The sequence below is a fragment of the Anolis carolinensis genome, chromosome 1 (assembly GCF_035594765.1).
Source record: "Anolis carolinensis isolate JA03-04 chromosome 1, rAnoCar3.1.pri, whole genome shotgun sequence".
In the NCBI taxonomy this organism is placed as follows: Eukaryota; Metazoa; Chordata; class Lepidosauria; order Squamata; family Dactyloidae; genus Anolis; species Anolis carolinensis.
In genome coordinates, this window is record NC_085841.1 from 314,912,264 (window position 1) to 314,926,779 (window position 14,516).

At 35.1% G+C, this 14,516-nt stretch overlaps 1 protein-coding gene across 1 annotated transcript in view; it reads right to left on the reverse strand.

The window, feature by feature from the left end:
* eif2ak4 (eukaryotic translation initiation factor 2 alpha kinase 4) overlaps window positions 1-14,516 on the reverse strand; it is a 55,461-nt gene that overhangs the window by 8,065 nt on the left and 32,880 nt on the right. Inside the window, exons 20-33 of the mRNA XM_003224768.3 lie at window positions 14,079-14,129; window positions 13,484-13,720; window positions 12,199-12,274; window positions 11,298-11,419; window positions 11,016-11,065; window positions 9,902-10,070; window positions 9,134-9,250; window positions 7,544-7,609; window positions 6,113-6,283; window positions 5,542-5,676; window positions 4,459-4,566; window positions 3,237-3,365; window positions 2,090-2,176; window positions 395-507 (exon numbers count right to left, since the gene is read on the reverse strand). Coding sequence (XP_003224816.1) covers window positions 395-507; window positions 2,090-2,176; window positions 3,237-3,365; window positions 4,459-4,566; window positions 5,542-5,676; window positions 6,113-6,283; window positions 7,544-7,609; window positions 9,134-9,250; window positions 9,902-10,070; window positions 11,016-11,065; window positions 11,298-11,419; window positions 12,199-12,274; window positions 13,484-13,720; window positions 14,079-14,129 — 1,631 coding nt within the window. The remainder of the gene's footprint in view (window positions 1-394; window positions 508-2,089; window positions 2,177-3,236; window positions 3,366-4,458; window positions 4,567-5,541; window positions 5,677-6,112; window positions 6,284-7,543; window positions 7,610-9,133; window positions 9,251-9,901; window positions 10,071-11,015; window positions 11,066-11,297; window positions 11,420-12,198; window positions 12,275-13,483; window positions 13,721-14,078; window positions 14,130-14,516) is intronic.

Sequence of the window (14,516 nt, forward strand, 5' to 3'; positions counted from 1 at the left end):
ACCTTAATTCTTCTAGGTAACATAATTTAACTTTACATATAAAGGGTGTGAGTATTTTAGGGATGGGTTTCTGGCCCCAATGTGAAGCTAGGTTAGAAAAAAGAATAAAATGATTGTGTGGAACACATTTCATAAGCCAAAATAATGTTGTAGAATTTTCTTCTGCTGTTCCCTACAGCCCACCAAAAACAGCTCCAAACAACCAGGAAAAGCACCCAGTCTGGGTTCTATTTCCATCAAAAAACCCATCTCCACAATTCTGGCCAATAATTGACTGGATAAACTTCACCAGCTCAAAGGAATGCCAGTGTTTGGAAGTTAACAACAAAATATACATTTTACAACAAAATATGTTTAGTATTCTATTGTTGAAGTTATTTCATGTACAGCTCACCTGTTACTTCTTTCATCGCACAATTTGGTCCTCAGTTTTTGGGCTAAATGGTCCACTAGATCAGACTCCAAAATTCTTTTTTCGGCCTGTCTTTCCTTTTCAAATGATTTTACCTGCAAAACAGAACACAAAATGTGTTGTCGAAGGCTTTCACGGCCGGAATCACTGGGTTGCTGTGAGTTTTCCAGGCTGTATGGCCATGCTCCAGAAGCATTCTCTCCTGACATTTTGCCCACATCTATGGCAGGCATCCTCACACAGACCTCAGAACCTCTGAGGATGCCTGCCATAGATGTGGGCAGAATGTCAGGAGAGAATGCTTCTGGAACATGGCTATACTGCCCAGGAAAACTCGCAGCAACCCAGTACACAAAGTTTTTGAGTGATTCTTGTATCGCTACCACTTTTTTTTTTAAAAAAAGAAACAAATAAAGAATTTAAAAAATGGGTGATGAGTTCAAATGAGATGAATCTTTTCTTTTACACAGCATATAATAATAATAATAATAATAATAATAATAATAATAATAATAATAATAATAATCATTCATAATAATAATAATTATCATTCATAGAATCATAGAGTTGGAAGAGACTTCATGGGCCATCCAGTCCAACCCCCTGCCAAGAAGCAGGAAAATCGCTTTTAAAGCACCCCTGATAGATAGCTATCCAAGCCTCTGCTTAATTTGACATATGAGAAAATCAATCTGAGACTTGTGAATGTAAGAGGCAATCTCTTATCTTGCAAGACCTTTTTATGTGATCAAAGCATTTGCATGGTACACCTTAGCATACTTTCCCTTTCTGTGTATATTAGATACAGTAGAGTCTCACTTATCCAACATAAACGGGCCGGCAGAACGTTGGATAAGCAAATATGTTGGATAATAAGGAGAGATTAAGGAGTAGCCTATTAAACATCAAATTAGGTTATGATTTTATAAATTAAGCACCAAAACATCATGTTTAACAACAAATTTGACAGAAAAAGTAGTTCAATATGCAGTAATGCTACGTAGTAATTACTGTATTTACAAATTTAGCACCAAAATATCACAATGTATTGAAAACATTGACTGCAAAAATGCGTTGGATAATCCAGAACGTTGGATAAGTGAATGTTGGATAAGTGAGACTCTACTGTATATGGGAGAGAAAGAATTGCTTCTTGCAATACTATTTACATTCAACTTCTCCTTTTCTCCCTGTCTCCCTCACATACCCAAACACTCAGGAATGACAAAATGTAGATTCTTTACTAACTTAGCAAATAAACAATTAAAAAACAAAAACAGTTGTTTAGAACCAGAACATCCCTTAACACTTAGTTCTCACAACACTGCTGCTACCTACCATACACTTCAAGGTGATTCCCTCACCTTCAATAGCCAGTTTTTGAGGGGAAGAATACTGAAGGTGAAACAGCTTCACTGTACACCCACTCTTTACTCATTTTACAAAAATATAGTTTAAACTATTTATGTACTTTTTAAAAAAGAAAACTTACATTGCTTTAAAAATATTCATTTAGTGACCTTTATTCATTGAGTATACTACAGTTCATCTGTCTCCCATCACAAAATTCAGGTGGATTAAGTGCTTGTAATGTAGACCATGCTTTGACAAAGAACTGCAGTACTTGGAAATGGGAACTATAAAAAAATGTGGAAATATGCAGCCCAAACATATTACCTTCACATGATTTCCTTCTTTATCAGAGATGAGGGCTGCATAGGTGATCCCCGAACACCTGCAATATTCCTGTAATTCTTCCTGGGACTAAAACAATTATAAATTAGATAGGGCAAAATGTGAAAATGAAATTAATATACATCACTGTCAATTTTCTAAAAAGGACTAGAAAGACCCATATAAAACCAGTACAGACTTGAACTTGGGGGAAGGGGTGAGTTCAAGTCTCTGCTAATCACAAAATCTATTTCGGTCAGTTGCTGTCCATGCCTGACCTATCTTTTAGGGTTTTTGTAGAGGGAAGGGGAGACCAATGTATGCCACCCTGACTTCTCTGCAGGAAGAGTTATGAAATCCACTTTAGAAAAGGTATATAATGTTTTTGTAAATGCATTCACAAAATCTTTAGACTTTTCAGACAAAGAGCACTGGTGCCTCCACACCAAGCTACGAATCCCTGGACTCCATAGTAAGTAAGTAAGTAACTTTATTTTTCTATCCTGCCACCATCTCCCCGCAGGGACTCGGGGCGACTAACACGGGGCAAAGGCCTGAAAGCAATGAACAAGGTACAACAAATAAAAACATATTACAATGACTAAGAACAGTAAAATCGATATTGTGCAAAAACAATACATTAACCATAAAAACTCATTTAGTATGTCTCAATTAAAGTTAAGGTGGTGTTAAACAGCATTAATTCTACAGTGCAGATGCACCCTTAGGCAATTTATTCTGCCACTAATTCTCCAAACACCAGGTTTAGATAGCAGGCAGGTGACTGTTGAATTGCATGAAGTTATTTATTTCAGTCTTTACATGCCAGGACAAGTAAGTATGTAGATGTATGATGGTGAGGCAGCATATGCACTTTGGCCATCTCTAATGTTTTTCCAACTGAGGCACAGATTCCAGGTTTCCCCCTCAAGTTATTAAAGAGTTTGCTGTTCACTGAAATTCTGCTATCTTGTAATGATAGTCCAAAATTAACGTGAGATGTGGTGAGTATCCCGATTCCTTAAGGCTAGCCCAAAGTTTTAAAAAGTAATTTTTAAGATTACAACTCCCAGAATTTCCCAGTTAGCAAAAAAACAAACAAACCATACATTAGGTTTATGAACAAGTTAAGAATCAGATGAAAACTTACTTGGGACCAGTCATACATAATTTCAGCAGCAACTCCTGCCACCCAGAGTTTCTGGACAATATTGATAGCTCTTGCCATTGATGTCTGACCAACACTAACAACCAACAGATCACAAGAGCTCACTGTAACCTGGAAAAGAAGAGGAAAACGTATCACAGATCACAGTCAACCCTCTACATTCCCTGAAGTTAAGGACATGGGACAACTATGATAGTGAAAAACTTCAAATAAAGAAATTTACTTGAGAGAACACTTTCCTAGGAATTTCTAGGTCTTCCAACACGACATCATGATATACTTTAACAGGAAGGTAGCCACAGAATTGATGTGGTGGACCTGAGATTCCTAAAGATGTGTTCTCTCTAGAAATAATCTCAGCATGACTGAGGAAGCTCGCCACAAGAATGACACTAGAGGACCTAGAGATTCCTAGAAAGAAGATTCTAAATCAAATCTGGAAAAGTCAAAACCGCAAATATGGAGGCACAGCAGTAGAATGGTTCAGGAGTTGCCTGACCAAGAGTTTCTGAAATTGATTAAACTGGAATAGCAGAGAATCTTGCCCTCTGGATTGCTCAATGCTCTTCATATTATTTGTCAGTGATGATAAAGTATCCTTTGAGCTGCATGAAAGATGTCACTAAACAAATGTTACTATGACAGGAAGTGGACCCCACAAAACAATCTGAAAGGGAGTTTGGTTTAGACTTATCTGAAGAAAACTATTTTCAGCCCTCTCCCAAAAAACATTTTGCCCCAAATCCAATTTCTACTGGTATCAACTAGAGTTAGATCTACCAAATTTTGTTGAATACAGTAACATGAACTTCTGCCTCCTCTGACTCTACTGTGAATTAAATCCAATCCCAAAAATAATATAAATCCCACTGACCAATGGTGTATTCTAATTTAAACTAGCAATTAGACATATGCGAATTTCTATTTTAGGTACTTGAAATGAGACAGTTATTCTCCTCCCATTCACATTTGTATGATTTTTACTTTAGTGACAAAAATAATGAGTAAAACCAGAATTAACACTCTCAATGTTTTCTGCTTGCTTTTAATTTAGAAAGACCAAGAGAAGTCTGTATTCCTTATTTTATGCAGTTTTTTTAACTGAAGTCACATAAAATAATTTGGGTCTCTTTTCAGAGAGGTAAAATGGAATCAAAAGAATAAGAATAATATCAAATGTGTAAAAGCAGAACGACAAACATACAGGTTCTTCCATATTCAAAACGGCTGAACTTATTCTGTCTATAGCTATGCTGACACCAACAGCTGAAGGCACTGGACCAACGGCTTGAGGGCCTTTGAACTGTGGAATCTGAGGAGAGAAAAGGCAGAGGCACATCAGAAACACATCAACACATGCCTTTTTTTGTTTTTTGTTTTTTTGGAGTTCTTTATTTTTGTTTTCACTAGTTCAGATGCCAGGGAATAGATTACTAAATTACTTTAAAATATTTCCCCCAAAAGTTTTTATTATGCATTTCAAAAGAAAAAAAATCACACAGAGAAAAAAGGAGACCAAAGAAGACAATGAGGGTTATGGAGCTCTGATTAGATTAGAATTATATAAATATCTACTGAGGAAGAGGAAGGGGATTGAGGGGGATGAGAAACCGTATATTTATTATAATTATTACATTTATATCTTCAACTCAAGTACTATTATACACGTCATCTAATGTACTGGAAGTTCCAAATGTTCTCTAGAACAGAAAACAACACACTCTTATTGTACAACATCAAAACTGGTAGTCATGTCTTCCTATACTATCCAATGTTCTTCCTGTCTTCTTTTCCAGTTCTTTACATGTATTTTATCTAATTCTAACTACTGCCATATAGATCTAAAAATCTAATCCCATTTGTTAGTAAATTAGAATTGTGTAGGAGATATATCTTTTCTGTTATATCTTTTCTTCTTTTTTAAACATTACACAAACATTATGTATTGATATATGCAGTTATAAAACAGCTAAACAACAAGACCTGCAACCATTTCTATTCTAATTAAGGAGTGCTGATATGTCAATTATCTCAAGTCTCTAAAGTCTCTTGAATACAGAGTATATAAATAATACAACATGTATCTATATACTATTAATAATATTTTTAGTCAACAAATCCTGCTGTTGTCATCTTCCTTTGTTTTTTTTTAATAAATTCAATAAAGGGTTGCAATTTTTTTCGGAGTTTCTGTGTAATGGTTTGTTGTAGAGCTAAAGTTAATTTGTCCATGTCAAACACTTATGTCTTTTCATAACATAAAAGCTATGGAACTATATATACTCACCAGATGATCGTACCTGCCACCAGCAGCAAGAATGTCAGTTACCATCCTTTGTCGTCGTTTAATATAGGCAATAAATTGAAATATAATACCATTGTGCTGCTGTATTTTATAAACCAGACCCAGGTTTATTGATACCTGTAAAACAAAATGCTTAGCTTATTTATAGTCTTAGCCATAGGATACATCTGGACAAAATAGTTTAGAGGCACCCAAAGAAAGCACATACTAACATAAAAGCATAATTAAAACTCTCTGACTAAAGCATACGCACAAAAAGACATCATCATATAATCATCTCCTGGCAAGCACTTCTTCTTAAGACTATTATTTTAACTGACAAACAATCTATCGAAATTCATTTGTCAAATTCAAGTCCTCTACATCTTTTGCATAATAAAAGTTTCATACCCCAAGCTTCCCAAATTTTCCTATACTTTGCAAACCTGTAAGATTAATAAGACATAACATCAGCGCCTGGTTTCTAAATGATGTTTGAACCTGAAGATCATCTTGTGCTTTTATTTGGTGATTTACTCCAATCTAGTGGCAAAATCCATTCCATTTTACTAACCTGTAACTTTATGCCAAGTTTCTTTAATAAAGCCACTGTTTCTTCTAGCTCTTTCAGGCCTAGTTTTACCAATGCGGTAGCCCCTGTTTTCTGCTTTAACATTGTATTAAATAGCGGGGTTAGATCCTGCAGTTCTCCTTTTTGCTCAATAAATCTGTAGAGTCGAACAAGCTGAAAAGCAAGACAAGAGGGTATAAACATGTACTACATATGTATGAACTGAACCAAATTGAAGATGTGAACAAAAGGCAAAAACCAAAATGATAACTTCCATATTAAAATAATGTAAATAAAGTAAAACTGTTAAATTTCCGATTATTAGAATATTGCAGAAAAGTCCAACAAGATAACTTATTATAGCATGAGCTTTTGTGAATTGCAGTCCATTTCATAAGATGAGTGAGCCATTGTACAAAATTTCAGGTATATATGACAAACAATAGAAAATGACTATGCTATCTCTCTATCCTTCTCCTTCAGAATGGTGTCCTCTTTCTAATTTCTGTGTGCTTTTGAATGTTTTTATATTGTTTATAAGGTGCAGTTTAAATGTAGTGATTTTAAAATATTATGTATTAATTGTCATTGTCAGATTTTAGATGTCTCTGTCCTTACTTTCTGTGATATAAATTCAATGTATGTTTATATGTATTTCTGTCTGGCTGTTGGAGAAGGGCTGGCCTCCAGCTTACTCAACCAAATCAGCAGGAAGGACTGTCTTCCTTTTGCTTTTCATCAAACTACAGAATTGCTTGTGAGCTGATCACAGTTGCAAGAGGTTAGAGATCAGGGACATTTTAGTCCCATTCTCTTGACATTTCCTGTTGTGTTCAATATCAATCTGCAGTCAGTTGTGATAACAGGATCAGATTTTCAACAGAACCTCAAAAAGTATAAATGGTTGTTCAGTCACATTTTTATACATAGAAAACATCTTTAATGTCTTAAATATTATTCTGCCAATGTATATTGAAGTATTTCTGCTATTCTTTTACATTACAGCTGAAATACATTAAGGAAGATGGTGGTTATGGGGGGAAAGGAATACTTTGCAAAGCACTGGAAATATGTACAGGTTGAGTATCTCTTGTCCCAAATGCTTAGGATCAAAAATATTTCAGATCCAGAATATGGATCTCATTACATATATATAATGAGATATCTTGGAGATGTCTAAATGCAAAAATACATATTTTCAATAATTGCTATCAATAAAAATGTGCTTTCAACAGGGAGAATACATACAAAAGTCTAGTAAGTTTTCACAAAGTAGTTAACTTCTCTTGCAAATTTGTAATATTGTGTATTGAAGAAAACCTCACACACATTGGTTCTAGTTGTTAACCTTTTACTAAAACTGTTCAGAATTAAAGAGTAGGGGCAAACATGCATCTATAAATGAGCCAAATAAGACACTTTGAAATTACTTACACTATTTGATGACAAAGAAATATTGCAGAATTTAGCTTCCACTTCTCTTTTTGTTAGCTTCTCGGTCTGCAGCAAAATAAATGATCATTTTACATCGTTAGACATTCCCATGTTCCAAGCTTAATTTTAAAAATACATTCTGCAAGAGTTAAATTTCCATCTAATTACACATAACTACTTAAATTTCATATCATCAGGCCAACTTGAGGTAAGTACTGCATCTAGAATAACACACGTTTTGGTGCCTCAAATTTTGGACCCATTTCTGGGTATAGTTGACTTGATTCAAAAAATGACACCAGTTTCCCCGTATCAATTTTAGTTTTTGAGATACAGAACACATCCTACATATTAGTCTTCATCTGCTTGCCCATAAAAAATTACGATAACCATATCTAAGAAACTAGACTAGAGTTGATGCGGTCTATTCAATTAAATTTTCTGAATCAGTGTCCCAAATAATCCCAAGAACTGGCCTAAAAACCAAGACAGCAAGAAAAAATTGCTGTGTAATCAGTATACCAATTATACATAATTACATATTTCTTGCATTCTGGGACCTGACACTCTTTTTATATCCGTGGAAAAATGCTTGAAAGCATTATAATGGTTTTGCATAAGATTTGAACTAAACTGAACCCAATTCTCTACCTTCTCCATCACTCCAAGAATAGTTACAGTGAGTTTTTCAATTCAAGTAAATAGATTTGTAGTAAGTGGGAGAGATCACTCCTATTCTAGTTCTATTGAAATATACAGTTGAGTCAAAGGAATGATCCCATGATATATGCTTAAGAAGAAAAAAACATTGAAATCTGTATCAGAATACAGAGTGTAGGCAAAATGTTTTCAGTACAATCTTTAGAAATGTTCATCACAACAATAGTGATGCAGGGCAAATAAGCAAGACCCAATCTGGATACAAACTGAATGTATATCTGTGGCAGTTGATCTAACAAGCAACTTGAGTGGGCCTCCCTACCCTCATCATAGCATCTAGGAAATATTATTGCACCACTGCCTCGATGTAGTTGGATGCTTTACCCAATATTCAACAAAATTATCCATGACTGCTTGAACCTGTTACTCCAGTCCTAATTAGGTTTGTTGCCATTTCACATATCTTCAGTCTCTCTCCAGCCTCACGCATTGTACACAACACAAGTAGTGAATGAATAAGATATGAGGCTGAAGAGAGAGAGACAATGTTGGAGAATGATGAAAGCATGCCCATAAAAGTTAATAATTTCTCATTATAGAAATGCAAATACAGGTACTCCAAGTTCCAAAATATGGAACATGTCTGGTCTCAAGTATTTCAGATAAGGGATATCCAACTTGTATGCTGTTCCTTCATGTTGGATATTTAGCTCCATGTTTTAATGTTGCGATTCAAATATGGTTAAACCAACTCAATTTGTGAATATCATAATGATATCTCTAGTTATATATGTCCTTTTCCCACTTCTCTTTGTGGCCTTGGTAAACAACTAGTCTTTAGGCCTTTTAAATATCTGAAATAACTGTGCTGGAATGATTTGTGTATCTTGTATCTCTCTTTTGTAACTGTTAAACAGATGAATGTCTTACCACAGCGTCATAGAGGATGGTGTAAACCTGATTGAGTTTGTCTTCAGGGATTCCACAATGCACAAGGATAGCTTTCAGTAAGGCAGTGTGATTCAAGAAAATACTGTAGTTTCTTTCCTAATAGGAAAAGAGTTTGAAACTTATTTTCACTGCTTTTTAAATAACAAGATTCAAGTTTCAAAATTCAGCTGTTTTCTAATTCTTACTTCTTCAGAATGGTCAGGACAGATAGCATCAGTAATGTACAATAAGTTTGGGGTAGGGTCTTTGAATGGAAAAGAATACCAACCCCCAGAACACATAAGAAAGGACATGCATAAGGGGCATATAATGTGTGTCTCTCCCTAATACAGTTCTGGCTATGGTCTGTAAAATGCATAACTGGTTGCTGCATTTTGCACTAGCTTCATCTTCCAAAAAATTGGAAGACTGTGGGGGGAAAAAAGCTTGGAATACATTCTTCTCAGATCCCCCCTCTCACACCCACAGTTTTATCCTGGTTCATATAACATTCTTTAATTTATGTATTCATTTAAAATTTGATATACAGCATACATACATATATATGATTCTGAATTTTTTCAGTCTATGTCTTGTCTAGTTAGTTGTATTGTCCTCTCCTGTTTTAACAGCCCCTAAAGAATGCCATATAGATGAATTGAGATTATCTGAGAAAGATAACATTACGTTACGTGAAAGGGATGAGCAGGAACAGCTCCATTCATATTATACACCTATATAACTTTGGAAGAAAAGAAAAACACTTACCTGCAACACAGGAAATTCTTGGATTATTTCAGAAATTGTGTAGATTGTTTCTGCAATGGGTAAAAAACTGTTGCCAGCAGGAGTGATAATATCAAATGCACATTCTAACAGCTCTCGGGGATGACATCGGTCTAATTTCCGAGGCCTGAAAACCCTCTCGATGCAATATCTGGGGATGGGGATGTGAATATTTATACATATATATACATTTTTATTTTATTAATCACTCTACTAAATGTCTCTGCTAGAGATTGGTACATCTACCCCAGTTCTGTCTACCACAATTGGCTTACAAACTTCAAAGGTCTTAACAATAGCATGATACCAGCTATACCAATGGTTCTCAATTTGTGGGTTCCCAGGAGTTTTGGCCTACAAATCCCAGCCAGTTTACCAGCTGTTAGGATTTCTGGGAGTTGAAGGCCAAAACATCTGCAAACCCACAGGCTGAGAACCACTGAGCTATACTTCTGGGAGATACAATCCAAAAAAGTAGCTTTTGAAAGACTCGTGTCCCAAATGAGAGGTGGTGAATTTATTGGATTCTTAATTAACAAAAGCAAAATTGGTAATTGCATTGGTAATTGCAGTATGTTCTCAAGTATGTTCAGTATGTTCACACACACACACACACACACACACACACACAACAAAACCCAATAGCAACAGCCAGTTCAACCAATGGTCAAACATGGTGGAAAACCATCATGATGAACTTCATTTATACCCCACAGTTCCTCCAAACAGGAACACAAGGCAACTTGGAAATTAAAATGAGTATAACACAGTTCAAAACACAGAAAGCTCAATATTAAAATATAATCGAACTATTAACTATATTAAAATAGTTTAACATATATACTTTGAAATGACAAACAGTATGGTGATATGAAGTCCAATGACATCTAGAGGAACAGACTTTTCCCATCTCTGCTTTAAATAATATCCTTTCCAGTCCTACAATTTGAGTTATTCATTGTAAAGGGAGCTGGCTGATAAAAGGAGCTATATTTCAGTTTTAATTTTTATAAAGATACAAAATGGAAACATGTGGGAACTCCATCTCAATCAAATTTCAACAATGAGAAATATATTTCCTGGATGGTTGACTCACCTTTTCAAGTTTGTGATGTTATTTCTAGCTACAAATCTTGCAAAAGGAATCTGAAAATATAAAAGATTTAAAAAGCTGAGTATAAATGGAAAATATGCAAATAAAATAGATTTTTATAAATTATTTTCTAGTGAATATAATACCTTGTATAAATTAAAGGAAACAAAGTGTCAGATTATACATGTTTACTAGCTATCTGAATTTCTGGATAAGCTCAAAAAGGGAAATAAGAAAGTTTAGACAGAATCGTTAAGATCCCTGAAGTCTTATCATTGTACTTACTCTAAGATCATAAGGAAGCATCACTAGCATACCACTGTGATCCATCAAATATGAAACTTCACTGTGTTCATACAGTTTTCTGTTCCTAGGCATTAATAAAGGTGTATGCAGCTTGATGGCCCCTGTTCAAAGCAAGTTGAAATCCAGTTAATTCCACAGAGCTAGCAGGAAAGTAATATTTAAGGAAGAAATTTCAGAAAACCAATTTATTTTTACATGATATTCTTATTTTTCAAACAACAAAATTTTATGTTGATGATTTGGTAGTCAGTTTCCATATGAGATATACCACTTCTCCTTGAAGTCATTATTAATTTGATATCAGTTTTGGATTATTACCTGGAATTGTCAGTTTTTTAAACATTTTGCTAAACATTTTAAATCTCTTTGTGTTGACTTTCTTGAAATTACTCGAAGCACCTAGATCAGTAGTTCTCAACCTGTGGGTCCCCAGGTGTTTTGGCCTACAACTCCCAGAAATCCCAGCCAGTTTACCAGCTATTAGGAGTTGAAGGCCAAAACATCTGGGGACCCCAAAGGTTGAGAACCACTGATCTAAATAGTTTAGAACAGGTTTATCCAACACAACCATGCAAAAATAATACCAGTGTGGCCTGGAGATAACATCATCTTCACCACTCACAATAACAAGTTAAGAGTAAGCCAGTAAGTTTAACAAAATCAATCTGTTGAGAGGAAACAGGATCACAATGAACATTTGGAAATGATACGTGAACAGTAAAATAAATTATTTATTTACTGACTTATAGAAGAATGTAAAAAAATCTTTAAGATTATCAATGTACTCACAATCCACCAGTCCACCTTTCACGAAGAAAATACAAGTGATGGTAGAAATATGAAATTAAACAAATCAATCAAATCATATTAAGGTACCTACCATGTCTTTTAAAAATCCGGCTGATGGTCTCACACACATGCTGTTGAATCTTGGTTGTCCGAACTTGAAAGCTACCCTAAAGGCAAATAAGTAATAGTTCTACTCAACAAAGAAAAAAAGAAAATGTTCCCACTGATACAATGTGAGGAAGGAAATCAACAAATAGTATATTCAGTGCTTCGTTTATCTAAAACTGAATCCAATAATTCAGCCTGATTGGAAGGCTTTGGTCTCCTGTAAGGGAGTAATTTCCATTAGTTCACCCCTGAGGCTGCAATTTTCCAAAACACATCCATTATGGTTTCAGAATCCCACACTCAGAGAGAGAGAGAGAGAGAGAGAGAGAGAGAGAGAGAGAGAGAGAGAGAGAGAGAGAGAGAAGCTCCAGTAGCACCAGGATTGGTTAGAAACAGAAAGTAGCTAAACTTCCTGGTTTTACAAAGAAGTACTTTTGGAGTTAACAATGCAGGAGGGCCTTGTAACTTATATAAAAGGCATGTTGCCCTTGGGAGTTTTCACAATGCCAGGGCAAGAGAGACACTGGAGTGTTTGGGGACTACAAAGACTGTCTTGGGGTGCACCTGCATTAATGCAGCATGGACCTGATTCAACTGCTTTGGCCCAATGTCATGGAATCTTGGGATTTGTAGTTTGGGGAGGCACCAGCATGCTTTGAAAAAAAAAGGCTCAAGGTTTTGTAGAACTACAACTCTCAGGATTCCATGGCATTGAACCATGGTGATTCAAGTAGTGTCAAATTGCACTCGTTCCACAATGTAGATGCACCCTTGGTCAGGTGGAAGGTTGAATGCAGTGCAAGGGCCATATTTTGTCTAGTCCAATTATCCATTGTGTTGTTATTAGGGGGAAAATGTGTCTTTTGTGGCATCCTGAAGCCTTGGTAAATTTTTATCTGATATATGCTTTCCTGGACTCATCTGCCTCACCTGGGAACTGAAATATACAGACATTTATGTCCTCAGTTCCCCTCCCTTGCTAGTCTTTCATGCACCACAAGATGCTATTATTCTTCCTGTAACATAGCACCTATCTTCCAAATATGTCCTTCTGCAATTGTCTGCAATATGAGGGATTCCAGAACAAATTTATTCACACACATTGTTCTTGAGAGTTTACACACACAAATTAAAGCATTCAGATCACTGTAATATCCAAAACTATTCCAATAAGCTGTTGCAGCATTACCAAGCCAGTTATTATAAATGCTCATAGAGATGCTACGAATGTAATGATAGATAGATAGATAGATAGGGACCAAACAAACCTTGAGGACATCACTGTCATATGTATAATCTATTGCAGGAGAGATTCGCTGTGAGAATATGTGGCCCATCATGGTCCGGTAAGCTTTTCCATCCACATTTGCTAAAGTGTGATGAAGTACTTCATGAAGCTCAGACTCCTCCATCTGAGGAGGTGGAAGATGTTCACTTTTTAAAAGCTCCATAGCAGTTGGTCGTTTTGAAGGATCATGGTTCAACAGCCAGGTAATAACCAATTTCTAAAAACCAAGTCAAAATACACAGGTCTAGTTTAACCATCAAAGAGTTTTATTTTTAATTGTTTTGCATTTCAATATAAAATTATGTTTAATTTTAACACCAGTATATCTCATTTGGAATTTGCTTCAAAGAGCAGCATAAATTAGTATTTCTAAAACATATTAATGAAACCTACAGCCTGCTGAGGACTCAAGTATATCTTAAAAATACTTCCATGTTAGGAATGTACTATATTCTGTTACTTCTTTTGTTTCAGGAGTTAATACAGTAATATCTTAGGCATAATTAATTTGAAGAAAAAATTGAACAATAATAACTGTATTTTTAAAATAGAATAACTCCTAAAAATACAAGTACCTGCTTTGCATTTTTCACTTCATCGAAGTCTTTTGGAAATTCAATAAAAGGCTGAAAATAAAATAAAATAGAATCAGTCAAAGCTAAGAAAGATGTGCATCCCTAAAGCTAGAATGTTTTTGGCTTTCATAACAGTAATTTTTAGAGTTTTAAACAAATACCACAGACTTTTTTAATACAGAGATTTTATCACTGTCAAAGTTCTTATTTCAAAAACACTGTCAGCTGATATACATCTTGTGACTTTCTGAACTATCACACAACAAAACTAATGTATGAAAAATTAATTTTGGCAGTACAATTTCTAAAAGTTGTATTCTGAGATAGTAACTTTCCAAATTATACACGTGCTACCTGCTGATGATATTTTGGGCCTAGGTACATGACAAAAGGCCTACAAAAATGTGTAATATATTTATCCCTTTTCAAGAAAATGTC